General features: G+C 42.5%; 1 protein-coding gene across 7 annotated transcripts in view; it reads right to left on the bottom strand.

Annotated features, from left to right (window-relative positions):
• The window catches only part of ARHGAP27 (Rho GTPase activating protein 27), a 125,337-nt gene that overhangs the window by 24,176 nt on the left and 76,412 nt on the right, over nt 1-24,749 (bottom strand). For 6 of the 7 annotated variants that reach the window (XM_073580495.1, XM_073580493.1, XM_073580494.1 and 3 more), the window contains 5 exons: nt 4,559-4,990; nt 3,977-4,171; nt 3,248-3,328; nt 2,929-3,039; nt 2,413-2,480 (listed from right to left, as the gene is read on the bottom strand). In XM_073580495.1, coding sequence (XP_073436596.1) covers nt 2,413-2,480; nt 2,929-3,039; nt 3,248-3,328; nt 3,977-4,171; nt 4,559-4,990 — 887 coding nt within the window. Of the gene's footprint in view, nt 1-2,412; nt 2,481-2,928; nt 3,040-3,247; nt 3,329-3,976; nt 4,172-4,558; nt 4,991-18,560; nt 18,645-24,749 lie in introns of those variants that run through there. The other variant, XM_073580498.1, reaches the window with a different exon arrangement.

Consider the following 24,749-nt stretch of genomic DNA (forward strand, 5'->3'; position numbering starts at 1 on the left):
ATGCTGGGCTGTATTATACCACGTTCGGCTGTATCATACCATGCTGGGGGGCTATATACCATGCTGGGCCGTATTATATCATGCTGGGCCATATTACACCATTCTGGGGGGGGCTATATACCATGCTGGGCTGTATTATACCATTCTGGGGGGCTATATACCATGCTGGGCTGTATTATACCATTCTGGGGGGGCTATATACCATGCTGGGCTGTATTATACCATTCTGGGGGGGCTATATACCATGCTGGGCTGTATTATACCATTCTGGGGGGGCTATATACCATGCTGGGCTGTATTATACCATTCTGGGGGGCTATATACCATGCTGGGCTGTATTATACCATTCTGGAGGGCTATATACCATGCTAGGCTGTATTATACCATTCTGGGGGGCTATATACCATGCTGGGCTGCATTATACCATTCTGGGGGGGTTATATACCATGCTGGGCTGTATTATACCATGGTGGGCTATATACCATGCTGTGCTGTATACCATGGTGGGCTGGGGTATATACTATGCGGCTGTGTTATATACCATGGGGGGTACATTTTACATTATATTCTATAGGGGGAGGATGTGTTCTATAATATGGGGGGCTATATTATATTCTATGGGGAGGTGGGCTGTATTATATTCTATTTGGGGCTACATTATATTCTATGGGGGCTGTATTATATTTATTATATTCGATGGGGGCTGCATTATACTATATGAGGAGGGCTACATTGTATTCTATGGAGGGGATACATTATACTATATAAGGGGCTGCATTATATCCTATGAGGGGGTTGCCATATATTCTATGGAGGGGCTGCATTATACTATATGGGGGGTGGGGCTGCATTATATTCTATGGGGGGGTTACATTATATTCTGTGGAGTGGCTGCATTATTCAAGGGGTGGCTGCAATATACTATAAGAGGGGGGCTGCATTATATTCTATGGGGGTTACATTATATTGTATGGCGGGGCTGCATTATACTCTGTGGGATGGCTGCATTATACTATATGTGGGCTGCATTATACTGTATCGACGACTATGGGGAATACATTATATGAAGAACTATGGGGTGCATTATGCTACGGGAAGTGAATTGTACTACATGGGTGACTATGGCGGTGCATTATACTATATGGAGAACTATGAGGAGTGTATTATACTATATGGAGGACTGAGCAGTGTATTTTAATATATGGAGGGCTATGAGGAGTGTATTACATTATATGGAGGACCGAGGAGTGTATTATACTATATGGAGGACTGTGGGGCAGATTATATTATATGGAGGACTGTGGGGCAGATTAAATTATATGGAGGACTATGGGGTGTAAAGTGTAGATGTGCAGCTGATAGCATGATACTGTATGGTGATCTGTTAGGGTGTGTGCACACGTTGCGGATTAGTCTGCGGCTTTTTCTGCAGAGAACACATATCTCTTGGCAGAAACCGCAGTGTAAAACATGCATTTTTCCTGCGGATTCCTAGCATGTGTACAGCGGATATGATGTAGGTTCTAGTGCGGTTTGGCAGTGCGGATGAGAAAGATTGATTTGTATGTCCCGGAACGGACCCTGCAGCTGCGGTTCCGCAAAAAAGTAGTAACATGCTGCAGAAAATAAACCGCAGCAAATCTGCGTGGAATTTTCCGCAGCATGTGCACGGCGGATTTGGTTTTCCATAGGTTTACATGGTACTGTAAACCGCATGGAAACTGCTGTGGATCCACAGGACCAAATCCGCTGCGGAAACCGCAACGTGTGCACACACCCTTAGTGATCGTCCTGTCCCCATCATTCTTTCTCAGACGGTGGAAAGAGGCCGGGAAATAAGTGTTGAACGACTTCTTCAATTTTGTCGATCTCATTTACCGGCCTGAACTCAGCGCATGTAAATACAATCGAAATGCTTCTGTAATGTGCAGTATGTTAGCATTTGGGGCCCCATTTTAAACTTTGCCTAGGGCCCCACTTTGTCTAAAACCGGCCCTGGGTGCGGCTGTTCCATGCTAGCTTGTCTAACCCCACTGCTTGACCCAGAAACTAAGTTCAAAAGGTATGTTCACACGTGGTGTTTTTTTATTATTTTTTCTCTGCAGCAAAAATCAGAGGATACAGCTCAAAAGGTCTTGATCCTGAGGTGCGCGAAGTGTGGAGACCTTCCCAGATATCATGAAAGCACTGAAAACCCTCGTTCTAGCTCAGAAATGGAAGTCACAGGAAGTGGTACATTTTATTCATGCTAAAATCTCCATCATGGCAGTATCCCAATCATTTATTCCTCCCAAAAGTCATGTACAGAGGAGCAGCAGCCATCATGGCTGTACTCCCAGTCAGTCGCTCATTCTACGCCTGTCACCTACATACTCTGAACGACCAGCCCAGCATTTTGGAGCCACCACTCACCGCAACTTCCTCCCATTCTCAGCGATCTTGGTCTTGTGCAGGACTCCGGCTTTCTCAGGACCTTTTGTCTGCAATGATAAAAGATGACAAGAACCAAAAAAAGGGAGAAAAACAGATCAGAAGGCGAACACACGCAAAGCCCAAATCCTAGAGATTACGACTCACCCAACTTATCAATATTAAAAGACAAGCTGTGCACGCTGCTTTCATTAATCCTGACCCCAGGAGTCTTTTTGCTCTTGACAAAGTACAAAAGCCATACACCTCTTCACATATGTGGTGGCACCATCCATCTTGCAAATCTACTACAAGGTAATACAAGAAAGCCCTGACTGCATTTTGACCCACTGTAGAGCACTTTATACCAGGTAATCCCTGGGGATCTCTGCATCCTTCACCATGCGTTATAGATGTTAATCACCAGAGATCTCACGGCCAGTTTGTTCAATACATAGCATAACAATCTGCTTATTTCAAAAGGACAGAGTGAAGATGGGTGGGGTACAGGAGTCTTACCTGGGTTTGTTTTTGCAGGGGCGAAGTTGTGATATTTTGCTGCCAGCTCTTGTAGACATTGCTGTTCTGATCGAGATCACTGCTCCCGCTCTGTAGTTCTGGGGGACCAAGCTTTAGGTAGCAAGAGGAGGAAGCAGAGGATTAGTGATAAGGGATGTGATGATGTAAGGAGTGTGGCCCAGGTATGGGGATGGATGTGAAGAGAATGACCCAGTGATGGTGGACGTGAGACGTGTGACCTGGAATGATTGGTGATATAAGGAGTGTGACCTGAGGTTGATGGTGCATGTGAGCAGTGTAGATAAGGTTGGTTACGGACCTGCGGCAGTTTCCATTGTGAGAGGGAGCCATCTGGGGTGTAGAAATATGTTTTCCCATACGAGTCCTGAGACTGTAGCCACTGCAATAAGAATGTCTAGTTATTACTGCTGCCTTACACACAGTCAGGGTGGAACACTTCCTCATAAAATGTGTCTTATGATGGCCACCATAATGACAGCTGAATAAGTCAGAGCATTGGCATGAGTGTTGAAGCACCCAGAATATTTCACAAGTACTCTCTATTGTAGATAAAGCCCCCCCGGCCATAGTCTGCACCTAAGTAAAGGCCCCGTTACGCATAACAATGTCCCAGCGATCCCACCTACGATCCAACATGGATGGGATCGCTGGGACATCGTTAGACAGCCCCTCCAGCGATCAGGACCATCGAGCAAGCTGGTTTCCAATGTAAACAGCTGGTATCTAAGAGCCACGCGGCTCTTAGATACCCGATGTTTACATTGGAAACCAGCGTCGCTGATCGCTGGTCTCTCGCTGCCACACGCAGCGATGTGCGCTGGCCAGCGGGAGACCAGCGATCAAAAAACGGCCCAGCGATACCCGGCGGGGGAGCCGGTCGCTGATCCCCGTCACACACACAGCGATCTCGCTGACGGGGCCTTAAGAGACACAATGCCATAGGTAACTAAGAAAGCAGGTGTGGTCCAGTCATACTCTGTCTTGACTGGCACCAATGCTGGCCATGTGATTGGGGCCAAATACTCACCGTTTCACCACTATTACTGTTGATATACAATTTCTGTCCATCCTTGTCCTCACAGGTCCAACCTGAGATCTGACTGATATCTGCTGGTGCATGGTGTGGGGGAGGGGGAATGTATTGTCCATCATAATCGGCTTCTGGGTAACTGTCTGTGTGGCCGTGAAAATATTCAGGGTAGTCGGCTTCTGGCGTTGGGGGCTGTGGACACAGAAGATGACAATTTATATTACTGCTGCCATATTGGCCATTTACTATGAGAAATAAGTGTGTGGGAGTAGCTGAATCCCTACAGTAGATGTGAATTACATCTCAGAAATAACATAAGAGATGCACATTATGATCCTATAACAAAAACTCCCAAAACCGCCAAATGAAAATTATAGCAGTCCAAATTTAGAGGGAGGTATAGGTGGTCCCTCCGCCACCTGCATGAATAGATTTCTTCATAGACTAAAAAAAAAAATAATTATGAAATTGTTTTGTATTCCAGCTGCTGAATGCCCAAAAATTATACAAAGACAACACCATCAGCAGGGCGGTACTGGAGGTGAGCATTGGAGAAGTTCAATACACGGATATACCAACCCTTCTGTCCAACCCTTCTGATCCGTAAGGGGAAAACATTGGCTTCACTGCTGGAAGGGGCAGCTCACTCTCTGGAGGTGGGTCCCAAGATGTCTCTCCAGTCACCAAATTGTAGAAGTAGAACTGCCCACTAGATTCATCAAAATGCTTCTCCCAGTCTAGTTCTCCAGACAGAGAACTTGGTGAGGTTGGAGAAATGGGTGACTGTAAGGTCTCCTCTACTTGATCAAAAGGACAATCCCAAGTGGTTTCTCCAGTAACACAGTTGTAGTAGAACAGTTGTCCAGTCCCTTTATCAGTGTGGGTCTCCCAGTCCTCTATGGTGCTGGTGGAGTAACGCTGCTGAGAGGACGTACTGTTCCTCAGTTCATCACTACGAAAGTCTTCCAAGTTGGCATAAATGTGAGATGAATCCTCCTCTTCATTCACCACCTGCAATAGAATAAAGAAGATTAAGTGGATAAAAGGTCAGTAGCACTTCTTACCCGGTGCTAGTAAGGGCAAGTGACAGTGTGGATTGAGTGCCTAAGCATCTTTCCAACATGTGTCTTGTCAAGAGGGGGCATTAACCTGCCATTGCCCTGATGTTACCAAGCACTACATGCTGCCATGTGCGCTCAGTGACAGCACTGGATTGCTCATCAGCATTTTTTGTTCCGTCATTGTCTCTTAAATAAGCTGAATTCTTTCCCTCTGACTCATTCCCCATGTTGACTACATAACTTCACTCGCCCATCAAATAACCAAGGAAATAAAACAAAGTGAGAGCAGAGACAAAACCAGGAAAGAGAAGGAGCTTCTCAAGCCAGAAGAAACACGATGGAAAAGATGGAGTCTTTCTAAAGAGGAGACAGCAGGGAAGAGCGGGAGCTTCAAAAGACAAGTGACATATAGTGATGTCAGAGTGAGAAGTTCTGAGAGGTGGACCCCAAGTGCGAAATTTTCAATTTTTGCAGTTTTCCAACTTTGAATTTTCATGCCCTTAAATCACATAGATATTTCACACAATATACTAAAGCAACATTTCCCACCTGTCTACTTTACATCAGCACAATTTTGGAACCAAAATTTTTTTTGTTAGGAAGTTAAAAGGGTTAAAAGTTAAACAGTGATTTATCATTTTTACACCACTATTTTTTTTCTCTTAGGCACCACATCACATTTGAAGTCACTTTGAGGGGTTTATATGATAGAAAATACCCAAAAGTGACGCCATTCTAAAAACTGCACCCCTGAAGTTCTCAATACCACATTCAAGAAGTTTATTAACCCTTTAGGTGCTTCACAGAAATTTTTTGAATGTTTAAAAAAAAAAATGAACATTTAACTTTTTTCACAAAAAATTTTACTTCAGATCCAATTTTTTTATTTTCACAAGGATAACAGGAGAAATTGTACCCCAAAGTTGTTGTGCAATTTGTCCCGAGTACGCCGATACCCCCATATGTGCAGGTAAACCACTGTTTGGGCGCATGGCAGAGCTCGAAAGGGAAGGAGCACTATTTTACCTTTTCAATGCAAAATTGGCTGGAATTGAGATCAGATGCCATTTCGCGTTTGGAGAGTCCTTGATGTGCAGTGGAAACCCCCCATAAATGACACCATTTTGGAAACTAGACCCCACCAAGGAACTTATCTTGATGTGTGGTGAGAACTTTGAACCCCCGAGTTTATAATGCCTGGCCATGAAGAAAAAAAAAAAAAAAAAAAAAATAATTTTTGTTGGGGGGAAAAAAGGTTTTATTTTTTTTAGCCCCCAATTTTTTATTTTCCCCTGATGTGCCTAAACAATGGAAACCTCCCACAAGTGACCCCATTTTGGAAACTAGACCCCCCAAGGAACTTATCTAGATATGCCTTAACAGTGGCAATGCCCAAAAAGTGCCCTCTTTTTGGAACTAATCTACTGTTTCCTGGTATGTGAATTTTAAAAGTGACCCCAGATCTCACCGCAACTCAGCCCGGCTGGGAACAGAGCCCAGTGACCAGATGTAACTTTGGTGACTTCAGTGAGATCCCCGTTAGCAACATGAGTGCTCACGGTGCTATGGGGGATCTCACTGGATCTCCCCGCAGCTCAGCCCGGCTGGGAATGGAGCCCAGTGACCAAAAGTAACCTCTATGACGTCACCTCCGGTTACTGACGCTGCGTTCCCAGCAGCTCATTCACCAGTGGTTCTCAGCATGGACAGTCGTATCTTGGCACCGTCCAGGTTGAACACTAATGTTTTTATGTTCGGCTGCAGTCACGCTAAAAGACACTTTTCACTGCAAAAAATAGTTTTTGCATCACCACATTTTGAGAGCTATAATTTTTCCATATTTTGGCCCACAGAGTCATGTGAGGTCTTGGTTTTTGCGGGACATGCTGTGGTTTATATTGGTACCATTTTCGGGCACACAATATTTTTTGATCGCTTTCTATTCTGATTTTTGGGAGACAGAATGAGCAAAAACCTGAAATTCATGAATTTCTTTTGGAGGGAGGGTGTTTAATACTGTTCCGTGTTTGGTAAAATTGATAACGCAGTTTTATTCTTTGGGTAAGTACGATTATAGCGATACCTCATTTATATCTTTTTTTGTTTTGGCCTTTTTTTGTTTTGGCGCTTTTATGCAATAAAAACTTTTATAGAAATAATAATTCTTTTTGCATCACTTTATTATGAGAGCTATAACTTATTTTTCCGCTGATGGAGCTTGTTTTTTGCGGGAAAAGATGTTGGTGCCATGGTTATTTAGATCTGTCTTTTTGATGGGGTGTTATTCCACTTTTTGCTCGGCAGTATGATTGATGGTAAAGCATTGTTTTTTGCCTTTTTTATGGTGTTCACTAAAGCGGTTAACTAATGGGACAGTTTAATAGGTCGGGTTGTTACGGAGGCGGCAATATGTGTACTTTTATTGTTTGTTTTCATTCAAATACTTAGAGATAAAAAAAAAAAATCATATATATATATATATACACACACACACACACACACACACACACACACACATATATACATACATATATATTTTAATTTTTTTTTTTACAATTATTTAAACATTTCTATTTTACTTTTTCCTAACTTTTTTATTTAGTCCCACTATAGGACAATCATTTTTTGCAGGCTGAATGCTACTATAGCATGCAGATGAAGCAGCATCTGCATAAGCTGTCAGCACTGCACTGACAGAGAGAAACTTGCACTGCGCATGATCAGCAAGTTTACTTAGCTCTGGTGACCCGGATGTCGTCATGAAGACATCCGGTTCACCATGGCAACATTGGGACACCACAGGGTCTCCGATACAAAGGTGCCCCTGTGCCGGCTCCCAAATGCTGCGATCTTGTTAGATTGCAGTATTTCGGGGCTTAAAGTGCCACAAGCAGTATGTGACCGCTTCTGGCACCTAGTGCCGGGTGTCAACTGTGATAATCAGCTGACATCCAGTGGCGATAAACCGCGCACCCCCCGTGTGCGTGGTCGATCGCGATGACGTTCTATACTGTCCATGTTTAGACAGGCCCAGGTCACATGGACAGTATAGTACGTCAGTTGACAGAGGGGTTAATTAAGATTATTAAAGGAGTCTGTCATTATTTCTAATAAAGTACTTTATTATGGCTGTGTCTTTATTTACCATGTAACTATAGGACTAGTAATGGATAGGCGTCTTATAGGCGCTCCTCCATTAATAAGCCATGGGCTTGATGTCACCGGACAATACAAAGGTGACATCAACCCCACAAATATTTCACCACTTGCCACGACTACAGAGCAATTGGGAAGAAACAGGTCAAGTGCCACAATTGGCGCATCTTTTGATGTGCCAATTGTGGAGCGGCTGCGGGCTGCTTTTTTTAGGCTGGTGAGCTACGGTCCCGTTTCACTTAGCGACGCACTAGTGATCCCGACAACGATACGACCTGGAAATGATTGCTGGTGCGTCGCTAAATGGTCACTACTAAGCTGCCAAACAGGCAGATCTCTTCAACGATGCAGCAACGATCCGCGGATCCATGTAACGACCTCGCCGGTCGTTGGTACCTTGTCTCACAGCAGCTTTTCAAACGATTCCCGCCTGCGTCGCCTACGAGGTCACTCGTCGGCGTCAAACACAGCGATGCGCGCTGGCCAGCAGGACGCCGATAACGAAAAAATGGCCCAGGACATTCGAGCACGATCAGCGATATCCAGCGGGGGCGTTGGTCGCTGCTGCGTGTCACATGTAGCGAGATCACTGGCGAGATCGCTGTTGCGTCACATAATCGGTGACGTTTAAGCGATCTCGCTATGTGAGAAGGGGGCTTAACACTAGTGGAAAGTAAGTCTAATCAAACAAATGTGACACGAGGTAAAAGAAGGAACCTTGCAAGATAAAAAAAAAAAAAAAAAAAAAGAAATCTACCAAGCAAGGCCTCAAACATACATCAGTTTTTCTCCACATATGAGAAAAAGGGACCAAGTTTTATCAGGGTTTGGTACAATTTTTCGTCGTTTATCTTGTATAGGAAAGAAAAAAAAGTCTCCATCTTACAAGTCTGTGAAATTTGGATGGTATCTGAGTGCTGTCAGATTTTTTTCAAAGACCCATAGGCTTACATTGCTGACTTTGATCCAGCATCTGGGTCAAGATTGGACATCTCTGCCATTTTGAGCACAAAATCATGAACATGTGAACAGCGCCATTGAATATTATAGGTCCAAGAAAAACACAGATAGTAGTCGTATGAGAAAAACAGACACATGAATGAGCCCCAAGGGAAGTCTGACCAGAGGAGGCAACGTTAGAGACAAATGCCATATAAAAGACAGTCTCGGTAAATAGAAGCACCAGGGAAAAGAAGAGCTTTACAAAAGAATAGAAAGGAACGCTAGAGAGAAGGGGTCTCAGCAAAAAGAGGAGATCCCCAGGGCAAAGAAGGCATTCCAAAATCAAGAAGAAACACTGGTCGAAAAAGGAACCACAAATCAGGAGACACCAGGGAAGTGATAAAGACTTGCAAAGCAGAAAAGCTATTAAGCCTCATTCGGGCGTCAGTTTTTGAAGCATTTTGAGGTTTTCATAGATAGAACATGTACAGTATGTACCCATTATAGTCTATGGGGCTTTTCACATATCTACCGTATGTGTTTTGTGGACTGTGTCCTTAAAAAAAAAAAATCATGGGAGACATGCCTATTTTTAACTTGCATCACAGATGAAAATTACCCCTAGAAGTCTATGGATCCGTGAAAATAATGGAGATCACAGAGACGACATCAATGTACAAACCATGAGTGGGTTGTGATTAACATTGTGATGGATAGGAGAAGCTCTGCCATTTACTTATTTTCCCACATAGGAAAACACAGAGGAATCTTTAAATGGTAAAAACTTACACCAAACACTGCTGAAACTCGGATTCAAAACATTGATGGACACTTGTACCTTTTTTAGGTGTACTGAAAAATTACTGATGACTGAGTCAGGCCTTAGAAAAATAAGAGTCTAACCAAACGGAAGAGAAGGAGTCTCGCAAGACTGAAAAACCACTAAGAAAGGAAGAGTCTAAAAACAGGAGCCACAGGAGACAGAAAAACCACTAGGAAAAGAAAGTAGGAGACACCACAGAAATTAAGGCAAACACTAGGAAGAGAACGCTTTGCCAAATAAGGAAAACAGCAGGTAAAAGAAGAAGCATTACGGAAAGGGTATCTCAACAAATACAAGACTACAGGGAAGAAAGTGAAATAAAAAAAAAAAAAACAGAAGAAACAAAAGAGAAAATTATGAGTGTCAGGCTATGTGCACATGATGCCTTTTAGGATACTTTTACACATGCCAGGTTTTTTGCGACCCATTTTTACAGACCGTTTTGCCGTTATTTTTGCGGTCTCCCGCAAAAACAGGCCACAAAAAACCTTCTCAAATAGCCGTTTTTCCCTGTTGTAACAAAATGCAGGGAAAAAAACGGCGATCCGCAAATACGGTGTACCGCGAAAAGAAGCTACCGTCGTTTTTGCGGTACCATTGTTTTAAATGGAGGCTGTGTCCGTGAGCCATGAAAAATATCGAGCAAGCTCGATATTTTTTTTTTACAGCCGTATATATGGCCCTCACATGTATTTTTGCGGGCCGTTTTTGCGGCCCCATAGAAATCTATTGGGGCTGCAAAAACAGCCCGCAAAAACCCGGCAAGTGTAAAAGCAGCCTTAGACGACGAGCTTTTCCAGGTGAAGCTACTTCAGCAAAATACTAGCAGATGTTCTCCCCGAGACGGCAAAGCTGTCTCAGACATCTTTCACACTATTGTAAAGAATAAAAATGTCAAATTTTATCCGCTTTGGGGTTCCCAAATCTAGAAGTGTGTGGAGTTTTTGTCCTCTGATTTTCATCAGCGCGCTGGACCAGATTTTAATTAGTGTCAGTTTTTTTCAGCATGAAAAAATGAAACCAAGACAGAACAAGACCGTTTGCTAGAGGAAAACTGACAAACCCCAAAGAGTCAGTATAAAACGGACAGCACTTGGGCGTCATTAGTGGGATGTCCGAGATGGTCACCGACCCATACAATTGCATTGACTAGTTTAATCCATGACTCCAATCACAAACTGAATTTTTTATGGATTCAATAAAAATAAAAAAGGCCACGTGAACAGTGCAACAGACTATAATGAATAAATGAGACCTAAAACTGGCGACAAGGAGAAAAAAAAAAACATTAAAAAAAAGAAGAGCCTACAAGAAAAGAGAAACAAATAGGAAGAGTCTAACCAGAGGAGGGAGATGCCATGGAAAAAGCGAGAGATATTTATAAAACAAGACAAGAACTAAGGAAGAGTCTTACCAGAGGAGATGAGCAAAAATGAAGACAAAATACTTGGTAAAAGGAGTAATCACTAAATAAAGGAGATCCCAGGAAAGAAAAAAAACTTCAGAAGACACTATATGGAAAAGGAAGACTCATATTTAAGGCCGGGAAGATACACAAAATAAGAAAGATGACAATTTAACGGACTTAATCTACAGACAAATCTCTGGAAGACCTTGTAGAAAGAATTTGATATGCAAATTAGATTCCAACTTATCGCTTCTTGCATGCGGACATCTCAGATCCTGAACCACTTAGAGATCGGAAATGATGAAGAAATACACTGTATATCTTTCTAAGCAAATTTCTTTAAAATTGTATAAGTCATTAGTATGAAATCGAGAAAATGATCATCATTGCTGCTTCTGGGTTCAGACTATTGGGGCTCACTAGATCTTATTACCCCAACTTCTTTCATTTTTTAATATTGGTGAGTTTTTAATGTTGCAGCACTTCTGCACCAATTAGGTTACAAACGTTTTTATCTCGTTTTAGATGCTGGGCTTTTTGCCTATTTTTGGTAGGTCATGATTTACATAAACAAGTCCTAGTATTTGGTTTTGTCAAAACCTTATAGATACAGTCATGTGTGGATTATATGCGTTTTTTACCTGTAACTTTCCCACATATAATACAATTCTATAAAGGAAAATCTGTACATAAAACTCCAGCTAAGAAAAAAAAAAAAAAAAAAAAAAAAGTACACAGTTGTCATGAGATGTTAGCAGAAATACGCAGCATAAAAAACGCACTGTAGAAACTTAACTTAAAAAAGGTGAAAGAAAACCGGCATGGCAAAATAATCTGCAGAAGATCCTGATGTCAGCTCAGCCGTTAGTGCTTGGTTGGAAGACCATAAAACTATTTTTTTTCCTCACATTAAATACATTTGAGCCATGCTGGTATAAAAGCAGATTATGTTGAAAAGTAAAGTGGGTTTGGTGACCGATTGTCTATAGCCAATATCTCACTGGCTGATAGAAGAGGGCCCTATGCAAGAACAATACTTGTGCCCTTGCAGACCACTAGCTCAACATAATGCCCAATTCCACCTGTTTTAGAAGTGGAAATAGCCCCCTTAGCTCTTAGGCCCCTTTGCGGCCGCACAAGTTGCACCAATGATATGTTCGCCCCTGCAATACTTGAGAGCCAGGTCTTAGACCAAGCATGAGGTGAGGCAGATATGTCATACAGGACCATTAGTGGTTTCAGCACTTTCAGCGCATGGTTGGTCTTTTCATGTAGCAGATACAATCCAGTCCAGACAATGCTAATGACTTCTGTAAACATCACTCGTACCCTCCAATGATCCTTAAGGCCCCGTCTCACATAACGAGATCATTAGTGAGATCGCTGAAACGTCATGGATTTTGAGACGCAACAGTGACCTCGCCAGCTATCTCGCTACATGTGACAGATAGCAGCGACCGGGCCCCTGCTGCGATTTCGCTGATCATGCTCGAATGTCCTGGGCCATTTTTTGATTGCTGGTGTCCCGCTGGCCAGCATGCATTGCTGTGTTTGACGCCAACGAGCCACCTCATTGGCGATGCAGAACTCAGGGATGCAGGCGGGAGTCGTCAGAATAGCTGCTGTGTGACAAGATACCAACGACCGCCGAGGTCATTATACAGATCGCCGGATCGTTGCTGCGTCGCTAAGTAGATCTGTCTGTTTGACAGCTTACTAGCGACCATTTAGCGAAGCAACAGCGATCCTTACCAGGTCGTATCATTGTCGGGATCGCTGGTGCATCGCGTAGTGTAACAGGCCTTATTCAGACATCAGTTTCTCTCATATGAGTGCAATTCATGTTTTTCTTGGATACCACTTGCACCTATGATAGTCTATGGTGTAGTTTACGTCAGATCTTTACCTCAAAAACAGTCGTCCATACAAAGACTTGTCTGATATTGATCTCATTCTCAAACCAAAATTACCAATACGAAAACTATGGGTCCGTGTGTGGGGGGTGGACACACCCAGACAGCACTCTGATGCTATCCATATGCCGATAAATTTCCACTGCTTTGATAGGCAAAGTTTTTGCTTTTGTTGTTTTTTTTTTCCTTCTCCCATCTCAGAAAAAAAAAAAGAAGGTAAAACTGACATCCTGAACAAACTCTGATGACACGCTGATCAAAAAACATGGGTGAGACGCAGACCGTTTTTCTCATACAGGAAAATTAATCTCATCGCATCGGTACAAGATGACATTACATATCCAAGCCCTTGCCTCCTCCTGCCGACTCCAACTCAAAAATATTTCCCGGATGCGTACATTCCTTGACCAGGAAACTGCAAAAACGCTCGCGCACAACCTCATCATCTCCCGCTTCGACTATTGCAACCTCCTGCTCTGTGACCTCCCCTGTAGCACCACTCCAATCTATCATAAACTCTGCTGCCAGACTAATCCACCTATCTCCCCATTATTCCCCAGTCTCTCCTCTCTGCCAAACCCTTGACTGGCTTCCTTTTGTCAAGAGGCTCCAGTTCAAAACCCTAACTATAACATACAAAGCCATCCACAACCTGTCTCCTCCATACATCTGTGACATGATCTCCCAGTACTTGCGTACATGGAACCTGCAATCCTCTCAAGATCTCCTTCTCTACTTATCTCTTCTTCCCACAACTGCATACAAGACTTCTCCCGTGCTTTCCCCATACTCTGGAACTCTCTACCCCAACACATCAGACTCTCGCCTACCACGGAAACTTTCAAAAAGGAACCTGAAGACCCACCTCTTCCAACAAGCCTACAACCTTGCAGTGATCCTCAGTCTACTGAACCGCCGCATGACCAGATCTACCCTCTCCTTGTGTATCCTCACTAGTGTTGAGCATTCCGATACCGCAAGTATCGGGTATCGGCCAATACTTGCTGTATCGGAATTCCGATACCGACTTCCGATATTTTTTCAATATCGGAATTCGGCATCGGAATCGGAAGTTCAGTTGATTGACGGCCTGACGTCATCATGATGCGCGGTGTGTGCGCATCATGATGCGCCGTCATTTCGGGCCTTCCGGGGGTCTCTGCCGGCCTGCCGGGGGGCTGTGCCGGCCTGCCGGTGGTCTGTGCACCCTGTGGGGGTCTGTACCGGCCTGCCGGGGGGCTGTGCCGGCCTGCCGGGGGGCTGTGCTGATGTCCGGGGGTCTGTGCAAGCATCGTCCGATGGGACTACAAGTCCCATCGGGCGATGCCTGCTACCATGACAGTGATTGACACATTAGCCAATGATGGGACAGTAGTAGTCCCATCATCCGGCTAATGTGTTAAATGTTAAAAAAAAAAAAAAAAAAAAAAATACTACATACATACTACATGCATGCTACATACATACTACATGCTACATACATACTACATATATACTACATACATACTACATACATACTACATACATACTACATGCATGCTACATACATACTACATACATACTACATACATACATACTGCATGCTACATACATACTACATACTACATACATACTACATACATACTACATGCATGCTACATACATACTACATGCTACATACATACCACATACCACATACCACACAGCAATGGCATAAAGTGAGACTAGGGACTTTTTTTTTTTAAGTGGCGGAGGAATACAGTGCGGAAGGATACCTACCTTCCGTCATTGGATTCCTGCAGCCCGTAGAGAACGGCAGCATCATCTGATGCTGCAGTTCTCTACCCAAGATCGTCGTGGGACACACTCGTGGACTGCTTCGGATCGTGGGTGAGTATTTTTGTGGTTTGTTATGTTAATATTTATTCCGTAGACGACAATGGCTTCGGGGAACAATGTGACAAGTATTGGTAAGTATGTTACTCTATGTTATATGTACTGTATGTCTATGTATGTATTGTATGAATGTATTGTATGTATGTAGTATATATGTGGTATGTATGTAGCATGTAGTATGTATGTAGTATGTATGTAGCATGCATGTAGCATGTAGTATGTATGTAGCATGCATGTAGTATATATGTAGTATGTATGTAGCATGCATGTAGTATATATGTAGTATGTATGTAGCATGTAGTATGTATGTAGCATGTAGTATGTATGTAGTATGTATGTAGTATGTATGTGGTATGTATGTGGTATGTAGTATGTATGTAGCATGCATGTAGTATATATGTAGTATGTATGTAGCATGCAGTATATATGTAGTATGTATGTAGTATATATGTGGTATGTATGTAGCATGTAGTATGTATGTAGCATGCATGTAGTATATATGTAGTATGTATGTGGTATGTATGTAGCATGTAGTATGTATGTAGCATGCATGTAGTATATATGTAGTATGTATGTAGTATGTATGTGGTATGTATGTAGCATGCAGTATGTATGTAGCATGCATGTAGTATATATGTAGTATGTATGTAGCATGTATGTAGTATGTAGTATGAATGTAGCATGTATGTAGTATGCATGTTGTATGTATGTAGCATGTAATTTTTTTTTTTTTTTTACATTTAACACATTAGCCGGATGATGGGACTACTACTGTCCCATCATTGGCTAATGTGTCAATCACTGTCATGGTAGCAGGCATCGCCCGATGGGACTTGTAGTCCCATCGGACGATGCCTGCACAGACCCCCGGAGCCTGCACAGCCCCCCGGCAGGCCGGCACAGCCCCCCGGAGCCGGCACAGCCCCCCGGCAGGCCGGCACAGCCCCCCGGCAGGCCGGCACAGCCCCCCGGAGCCTGCACAGACCACCGGCAGGCCGGCACAGACCACCGGAGCCTGCACAGACCCCCTGGCAGGCCGGCACAGCCCCCCGAAAGGCCCGTACAGACCCCAGAGAGGCTGTACAAGGGCAGGAAAGGGTTTTTCTTATTCCGATACCGGAAGTCCCATAGACTTGAATGGGACTTCCGGTATCGGAATCGGCGATACCGATACTTTTTTTAAAGATCGGCCGATACCATCCGATACGATACTTTGAAGTATCGGACGGTATCGCTCAACTCTAATCCTCACCCATCCCTCTGTACTTGTGTGTGTCTTGTATTGCTCATGTTTATTGTACTTGTCTATGTATGCCCCTTTTTCACATGGAATAAATGACACTATAAAAATAAATAATAAATGGTATCTGATTGGATTGAGCCCCAATTAAGATCCTCCTCTAGTATGTACTGAGAGCAGATAAAATATTCATGCCCAAGCTCAAAAATGCAGACCAGCAGCAGCCTGAAGAGGAAGCTCCTGGATGTGTCTATAATGGCTAAATGATCTAACCCTTGTACATAGCGGATACCACCGAGTTAATCCTCCTGATAAAGGACATCCATATTGGAGGATGGAGCTTCCATTGATGGATAAACTATGTGAATTCTCCTAGATGCTAAAAAGCAAAACTGCAGACAGACCACACAGAAACCCACATGTCGTCTTCCTGTCAGCATAAACAGGATATATATATATTTGAGGAACAATGAGGCCACGCAATACACAGTCCTGGAAAAATAAAATGTATTCCATCAGTTACAGTAGTTTATATCAGCAACTTTCACAACATAGAGAGATCTATGAAGCAGAAGTCAACTATTTCTACAGGTATCAGTGTCCGCTGCACATTTTGTCAAGTGCAAAAAGGTCTGCTTGCAAAATTAGCGACTTCTCAATAACGTTTCCTGCTCCAAAGCCACAGGTTTACAAAACATCTAACCAATACGCCTACGAACACTATCTAAATATGCCCGTCCTCACAAATGGAGAGCTGATCCGTTCATAACAGTCATGGTACATACCACCAACTTGTGGCCTGCATAGAAAAACCAAAAGAGTAGGGACATATCCGGACATGTAGTATATATTGGCCGTAGAGCACATCAAAATCCAGATCCTTTCTACTAGCGCACATACAAACCTGAAGAAGTATGGACTAGGAAGGTGCTGAGCACCTTGACCTAAGAGTGTATATGCCACATGGGCAGCTCGTACAGCTACTACTAGAGCCCTGTTGTGGATGTCCATTCTCTTTGCTACTGGGTGACAAAATTGCCACACAAGGAACATGTAGGCAATGTCATCTCAGGACAGAATGTAGGACCCTGTGTACACTACAACCACTACAGCATCAAGCTATTCATTCAACTAGGACAAAGCTACAACAACAAGCTCAAGTGCTAGAGAGGTAAAAGCATGTGCAGTACAAAAAAAACGATTTATAAAACCTCTTATGGTATGTGCACACAGTGTCTTATAGACGTTGGCGTATCTGTATTGTTTTTGAGGTAAAAGACCCTTCAGGAAAAAGCTGGCTTTTGTTTTTTGGCCTTTTATTCTATAAAGAAAAGTGTTGGAAGACGTCAGAAGAATGGTCAGGTCCGCTTCTTCTAGCCACTTAACGCCTTTCCAAGTCTGAAGCAGATAAAAAGTTACAAAAAGACTAAACCTATTCACAATGAGTCGTTTTGACATTGCTGTGCTAATTATCTTTAACGTTTATGAAACTATTTTTTTTTAAGCTGGTTCCAGGCAGAATACACCTGAAATAGACGTTGCATGCTCATGCCCTAACTTGGTAAAATAGAATATATTGCCTCTAAACGAAAACAGTAGTGACCCAAATAATTTGGATGACGGCCATGAACTCGCTGACCTAAGGGGGATAAGTACAATTGCTGTTTAAAGAAGTCCATACAATTCAGCCTATTATTCTGCTGATCCTAAAGAAAGTTAAAAACTCTCAAGGAGAGCATTCCTGTGTATGGTAAAGTCAGGAGAGATACTTGACCTAACGGTTCTTTGGCCGACAGCTATTCAATGTGTATAGCCAGTTTTAAGTTTTATAGTAAAGAATTCCTGTCTGTGTAGAAACCTTCATTCCAGACGTTGAGGACCTCCTCTTGTAGTCAAATAGAGTGAAAGTCCCTCTATGGACAGATAGCATCTCAGTCAGCACCTGGAAGAGACCGTACACAAGCCACATAGCTGGGCACGGACTAGAAAACAGTACACGTTTCATTATGATGACACGTACATGTGACACCATATAATATGAAGGTAAAGAGGATGATTAATACTGACTAGCAACCACATCCATCCACAAGCTTCCCAACTTTTACAGAAGTCAATGACCTCTATGCTGATGACCATCAACAGATGAGAAGTCCTAGACCATACCTCAACAATCCTAGGTGAGCTTGGCGCCATGTTCTTTTTCCTCCTGGAGGTTCTGCTAAAGAAGTCCATCATGGTCCCAGGCCCTGATTCTCACATACGCTACCCACATTTCTGAGTCCTCATGTGCATAGTAACCCTAAGCAGCCACACAACAGACATAAGAGAAAGAAGAACTAGAAGTGGTTGGGACGGGTTTTGCACATTTCCTGTGTTAGGTGGAGGAAGGAAACTGTATAAAAATCAGGTGGTATGTTTATAGACTCAGGAGAACAGAAGATGAGGAGTACTGTTAAGAGGGGATCCTACACCCCACGTGTTCTCTAATGCTGCATATTCTGGTTCAATACCGGTCTATTAGAAAAAATATTCCAAAATTTTTCACAAAAAGTGGGAGAAGTGGGTCAGTTCCCAGACAGGCTGCGGCGCCTTCCTTCATCATTGCCCCCCACCTCTACACATCCCCAGCTTCCTTGGCATCCAATTTCCATGTGACGCATTTCACGCACATGCAGGTATTACCTTGGCACTTCTATGGCCCTTCTGGAGGCACACACATGCAGGTATTGCCTTGGCACTTCTCTGTGGCCCTTTTGGAGGTGGCTCTCCCTCCACTATCATCTCCTACTTTATCCAGACCTCAGCCTGCATTTTTTCTTATATCCTATGGATTATATATGGCCGTAGTCATTCCATGCCTTGTTCTATTTATTTAAGAACACTTGTCTGTTTCTTCGGAAACTCATTCTCACTAGAGTATTCTCTCTATTAACTTTTTGGATATAATTATTAGATTGTGCACTTGCTGATTTTGTTATGCCACAGGGATAACCAATATCACATATTTCACGGGCATGTGCTTTAATCATTGGTATGTATATACAGAGGCGTTATCTTGTGCTTCATGTAGATTTGCATTTATATTCTTCCATGTTCATGCAGTTTCTCTGCATTTATGTCCTTCATTGGGAGGTACCAGGGTTGGGGTAACCCCCTTCTTTTCCATTCATTTTTGATTGTTTTTAATCATGTTTTGCTTGTGTTGAGTTGTCTAATAAAATTACATTTTTTTACATCATTTTTGTGAATGTGCACTGATATGCAGGTAGCTTTCCTTTCCCTTTTCCCCCCCTCACAACTAGTTTTCTACCTGATGTGGCACCTCCTGTTTCATGGATATTGTTTTGATTGTGGTGTGCCCTACATTATGCAGAAATTTCTACAAAAAAGAAAAGAAAGAATCTGCATCCAGAAATGCTTATTTATACATCTACATGTGGATATCACCACCTTTTCCATCCTTGCTGCTTTGGTCTCCGTGGCTCTTCTTTCTGTGCTACCGGACGACTTCTCACACTCTACCTTTGTATCTTGGTGCTTCTCCTGCTGCCAGGGATAGAGTCGTCAAAACTTGCCATATTACTGTTAGGTGCCGACCAAGGACACTTCAGTTTTGTCCAAGTTCGATTTTAGCAGACTGGATTTCCACCGTTCTTGTAGTTTACTTAAAGGGAACCTGTCATGTTGAAAACGGGATCTGTTCTGCAGGGAGGATATTACAGAGCATGAGGAGCTGATCAGATTCGTATCCATTTTTGTGAACTTGAATGGTATTGATTAAAACCGCTGGTATTTTTTATGTATGGGTGTTGAGTGGGCAGTTCCTATTCAGTGATTGACAGTCTTCCCTATATGACTGTGCATGCAGATAGCTGTCAATCAGTAGGACTGCCCACTGGACTTGTGTTTAAAATACCAGGGACTTTGGTTATCCTGAATCTTTTCCAGATCGGACTGCACGTACAATGTGACAGGTTCTCTTTAAGTAGTTATTTGTATTGAAAAATTAGTCAACTCACAGTTTAAGACACTTGTCTACTTTGTTTTCTTCTAAGGATACAGTCACATGGGACTTAAAATCCACAGTTATTTGCACCAAATTCGTGCATATCTTGTTGAAATGCTGTAGAATTGCTGCACTTCTCACAATTAGCATCGCAGGCCAAACAGTTTACATTGTGGATTTTTCCTCTAGTGTGTGAATGAGATCTCTCATCCATAATGCAATCAGAAAATCCACTGCGTATCAGACCCATGTTGACATACTCTTAAGGCCATGTGAACACAATTTTTTTTTACTGTGCATAAACTCTCCAAATCCTTCTCAAAAACTTGAGAAATTTTGCTGAATTTCTGTGCACACTAATACTTTGAGCAGATTTAATTTTTTCAATAACTAAGTTTTTCAGGTTAGATATAAACCACATTGACAGAAGCAAGCCCTGTGGTACTCCATATTTTGAGGAAACTGGTACTGTGGAGGATCAACCGAGAGATGCCCTTTGTGGCCTTCAAGCCAAGGAGGAATTGTATTGTACCATCTAAAATTGTGTGATCAAGTGTAGAAAACATCATATTTATTATTACTAACAGCCTTCAGCTTGATTTCGAGAAATGGCGACTTGATGAACGCTCTGCAGGACGATCGATTTAGTGCAAGCTTAGATAGGTCCTTCTCCAGTGATTGCTCGCTTAGTATGATGTGTCCAGAGTAGGCAAGTAGTAGATTGGTGATCCTTGCATCGAGAGACATATCTGGCTTGATTTTTTATTTTTCAGAGGGGTTATTTATCACATCTCACTGAAGCACTGAGAGATAAGAGAATCTTCTGGGGTTGCCCAACAGCTGCCTGACCTGTATGAATATATCTCTCTGGCGTCCAGCAGGTATTGTGCAGTGTGGGTCCTTTCCCACAGTTGAACAGTACCAGAATGGTACATGAGATTTAAAGAAAGCTCTTGCACTTATGCAAACAAATATTTGCAATATCAATTGACCACCACTGCAGATTTGAAATCCAACGCAAGTCAATTTATGCTACGGATTTCAACCTTTGCAGTTTTTAACAGCAACACTTTCTCATTTTCTCAACAACCCGCAAGTGGTAAATTGGGGAAAGCAATGTGGAACCTTACCCTAAAACTGTTCATCATGGCATCTAATATATACTTACCTTGTAATGTCCTCACATCCTGTTCCGTCCAGATGTGTCCCAGAATTCCAAGTGGCGGAAGTTCACCGACCGCCATATTGGGACACCCAAGTGATGGGTGTCTCAATATGGAAACTGCTGGTGGTACCAGCCTCTTGCGGGGTACCACCAGCGGAACATCGTCGCACCACACACACGAGGAGCGCATGTGCAGTTTTAATGTGGCTGCTGCTATCTGTCTGCACAAAGATGGTGGCGGTCTGATTTACTGAATCATTCGACTGATCCCGGCGGCAGATGCGCGACATGTCTACTGTACAGGTAGAGGAAGCCGGTCACATTAACGGGGTTTTCCCACGAATGAAAGTTCATTTTAAAAATTAGAATCATAGAATCGTAGAGTTGGAAGGGACCTCCTGGGCCATCTGGTCCAACCCCCTGCTCAAAGCAGGATTCGCTAAATCATCCCAGACAGATATCTGTCCAACCTCTGTTTGAAGACTTCTATTGAAGGAGAACTCACCACCTCTCGTGGCAGCCTGTTCCACTCATTGATCACTCTGTCAAAAAGTTTTTTCTAATATCTAATCTGTGTCTCCTCCCATTCAGTTTCATTCCATTGCTTCTAGTCTTTCCTGGTGCAAATGAGATTAAAGGTGATCCTTCTACAATGTGACAGCCCTCGAGATATTTGTAGACAGCTCTTAAGTCTCCTCTCAGTCTTCTCTTTTGCAAGCTAAACATTACCAAATCCTGCAACGTTTCCTCATCAGACAGGATTTGCAGACCGGTCACCATTCTGGTCGCTCTTTTCTGAACTTGCTCCAGTTTGTTGATGCCTTTTTTAAAACGTGGCACCCAAAACTGGACACAGTATTCCAGATGAGGTCTGACCAAAGAGGAGTAGAGGGCAAAAATGACTTCACGTGATCTAGACTGTATGCTTCTGTTAATACATCCTAGAATTGCATTTGCGTTTTTTGCTGTTGCATCACACTGTTGACTCATATTCAGTCTGTGATCTATTAGTATACCCAAGTCTTTTTCACATGTGCTGTTGCTTAGCCCTATTTCTCCCATTCTGTATATGCTTTTTTCATTTTTATTGCCCAGATGTAGTACTTTGCATTTTTCCCTGTTAAAAACCATTCTGTTAGTTGCTGCCCACTTCTCCAGTTTATTTATATCTTTCTGAATCCTCTCTCTCGCTCTTCTCTAGTATGAGCTATCCCTCCTAGCTTTGTGTCATCAGCAAATTTAATCAGTTTACCCTCAATTCCTTCATCTAAATCATTGATAAAGATGTTGAACAATACAGGGTCCAGGACAGAGCCCTGTGGTACCCCACTTGAGACATTCTTCCAACTGGATGTGCAGCCATTTACGACCACTCTTTGGGTCCTATCACTAAGCCAGTTTTGAATCCACCAAACAGTTGCCTTGTCCATTCCATACTTAGTTATTTTTTCAATAAGGATTGTGTGAGATATTTTGTCAAATGCTTTGCTGAAGTCAAGATATACTATATCTTCATCATTTCCCTGATCCACTCAATCAGTGATTCCGTCATAGAAGGAAATTAAGTTAGTCTGACATGACTTATTAGTTACAAACCCATGCTGACTCTGTTTAATCACTTCATTCTTATCCAGGTACTGACATACATGTTGTTTAATAATTTGTTCAAAGATCTTTCCTGGTATAGGAGTCAGATTCACCGGCCTATAGTTGCATGGGTCCACCTTCTTCCCCTTTTTGAAGATAGGAACAACATTTGCTCTTCTCCAGTCTTCTGGGACTTCTGTTCTCCAAGAATTTTCAAAGATTATGGAGAGGGGTTCAAAAATTTCTTCTGCCATCTCCTTCAGTACTCTGGGGTGTAATTCATCTGGACCTGGAGACTTGAATTCATTTAGATTAGCTAAGTGTTTCCTCACTATATTTCTGTTTATTGATATGCTGGATTCTTCTATTCCCTTAATAGGACAGTGAAGAACAGTTGATGTTACATTTCCTTTCCTTTGAGAGAAATCAGATGCAAAATAGGAATTTAAAAGTTCGGCCTTCTCAACATCCCTTCTTACCATTTCATCATTTTCATCCTGTAAAAATCCTATATCATCTTTGTCTTTTCTTTTACTTTTGACGTCTCTTGCAAGCCTCAATTCATTGTCAGCTTTAGCTAATCTGATTTGTGCCCTGCAGGTTCTGCAGACAGCATTATATTCTTCTTTAGATATGCCTCCCTCTTTCCATTTTATAAACATTTCTTTCTTCCTATTTAGCATGTGCTTAAGTTCTGTGTTCATCCATCGTGGTTTCCTTAAATGCTTCCTATTCTTCCCTCTTTTCGGAATTGTTAACAATTGTGCTTTGAGAATTTCATTTTTCAAGATTTCCCATCCTTCCTGGACATTTTTGCCCTTATGGATATCCAGCCATTGGCTCTCTCCAATTCTCTTTCTGAATCCCTTAAAATCTGCCTTTCTGAAATCTAACCTTGACGTCTGAGTCTTCACAGGTCTTTCTCCTCTAGTTATCCAAAACTCTAACATAGAATGGTCGCTACCTCCTAGGGTCCCAGCCACTTTTATCTCCTCAACCATTTCCTCCCTATTTATAAGGATTAGATCCAAGGTAGCAGATCCCCTTGTTTTCTCACCTACCTTTTGGAAGATAAAGTTGTCAGCAAGAGAGGATAATCTCCCATGACAACTATGTCATTTTTTGGAGAACTTGGCCATTTGATGCATAAAGAGTTCATCCATATCTTCAGCGTGCACAGGCGGTCTGTAGTAAATGCCTACAATGGTGTCCTTTCCATTGTTCTGTCCTTGTATTCTTACCCAAACAGTTTCCACAGAACTCCCAGTCTCTACAGAACTCCCTGTCTTTGAAGCTGCAATCTCTGTGCAGATATACGCGTTTCTAACATACAATGCGACACCCCCTCCTCGTTTATCAAGTCTGTTTCTTGCAAATAAGTTGTATCCTTCTAGTCTTGTATTCCAATCATGTGTATTGTCCCACCAAGTTTCAGTGATTCCAATGACATCATAATTCTTTTCCTGTGTTAGTAGTTCCAATTCTCCTTGTTTGTTGCCCATGCTTGGTGCATTAGTATAGAAACATTTTAGTTTGTGATTGCTTTCTCTTTCTCCAATATTTTTATTATTTAGATTTTTTTGTCTTTGTTCTT

Source organism: Dendrobates tinctorius, unplaced genomic scaffold (assembly GCF_039654945.1).
Source record: "Dendrobates tinctorius isolate UK_male_01 unplaced genomic scaffold, ASM3965494v1 ptg000065l, whole genome shotgun sequence".
Taxonomy (NCBI): domain Eukaryota; kingdom Metazoa; phylum Chordata; class Amphibia; order Anura; family Dendrobatidae; genus Dendrobates; species Dendrobates tinctorius.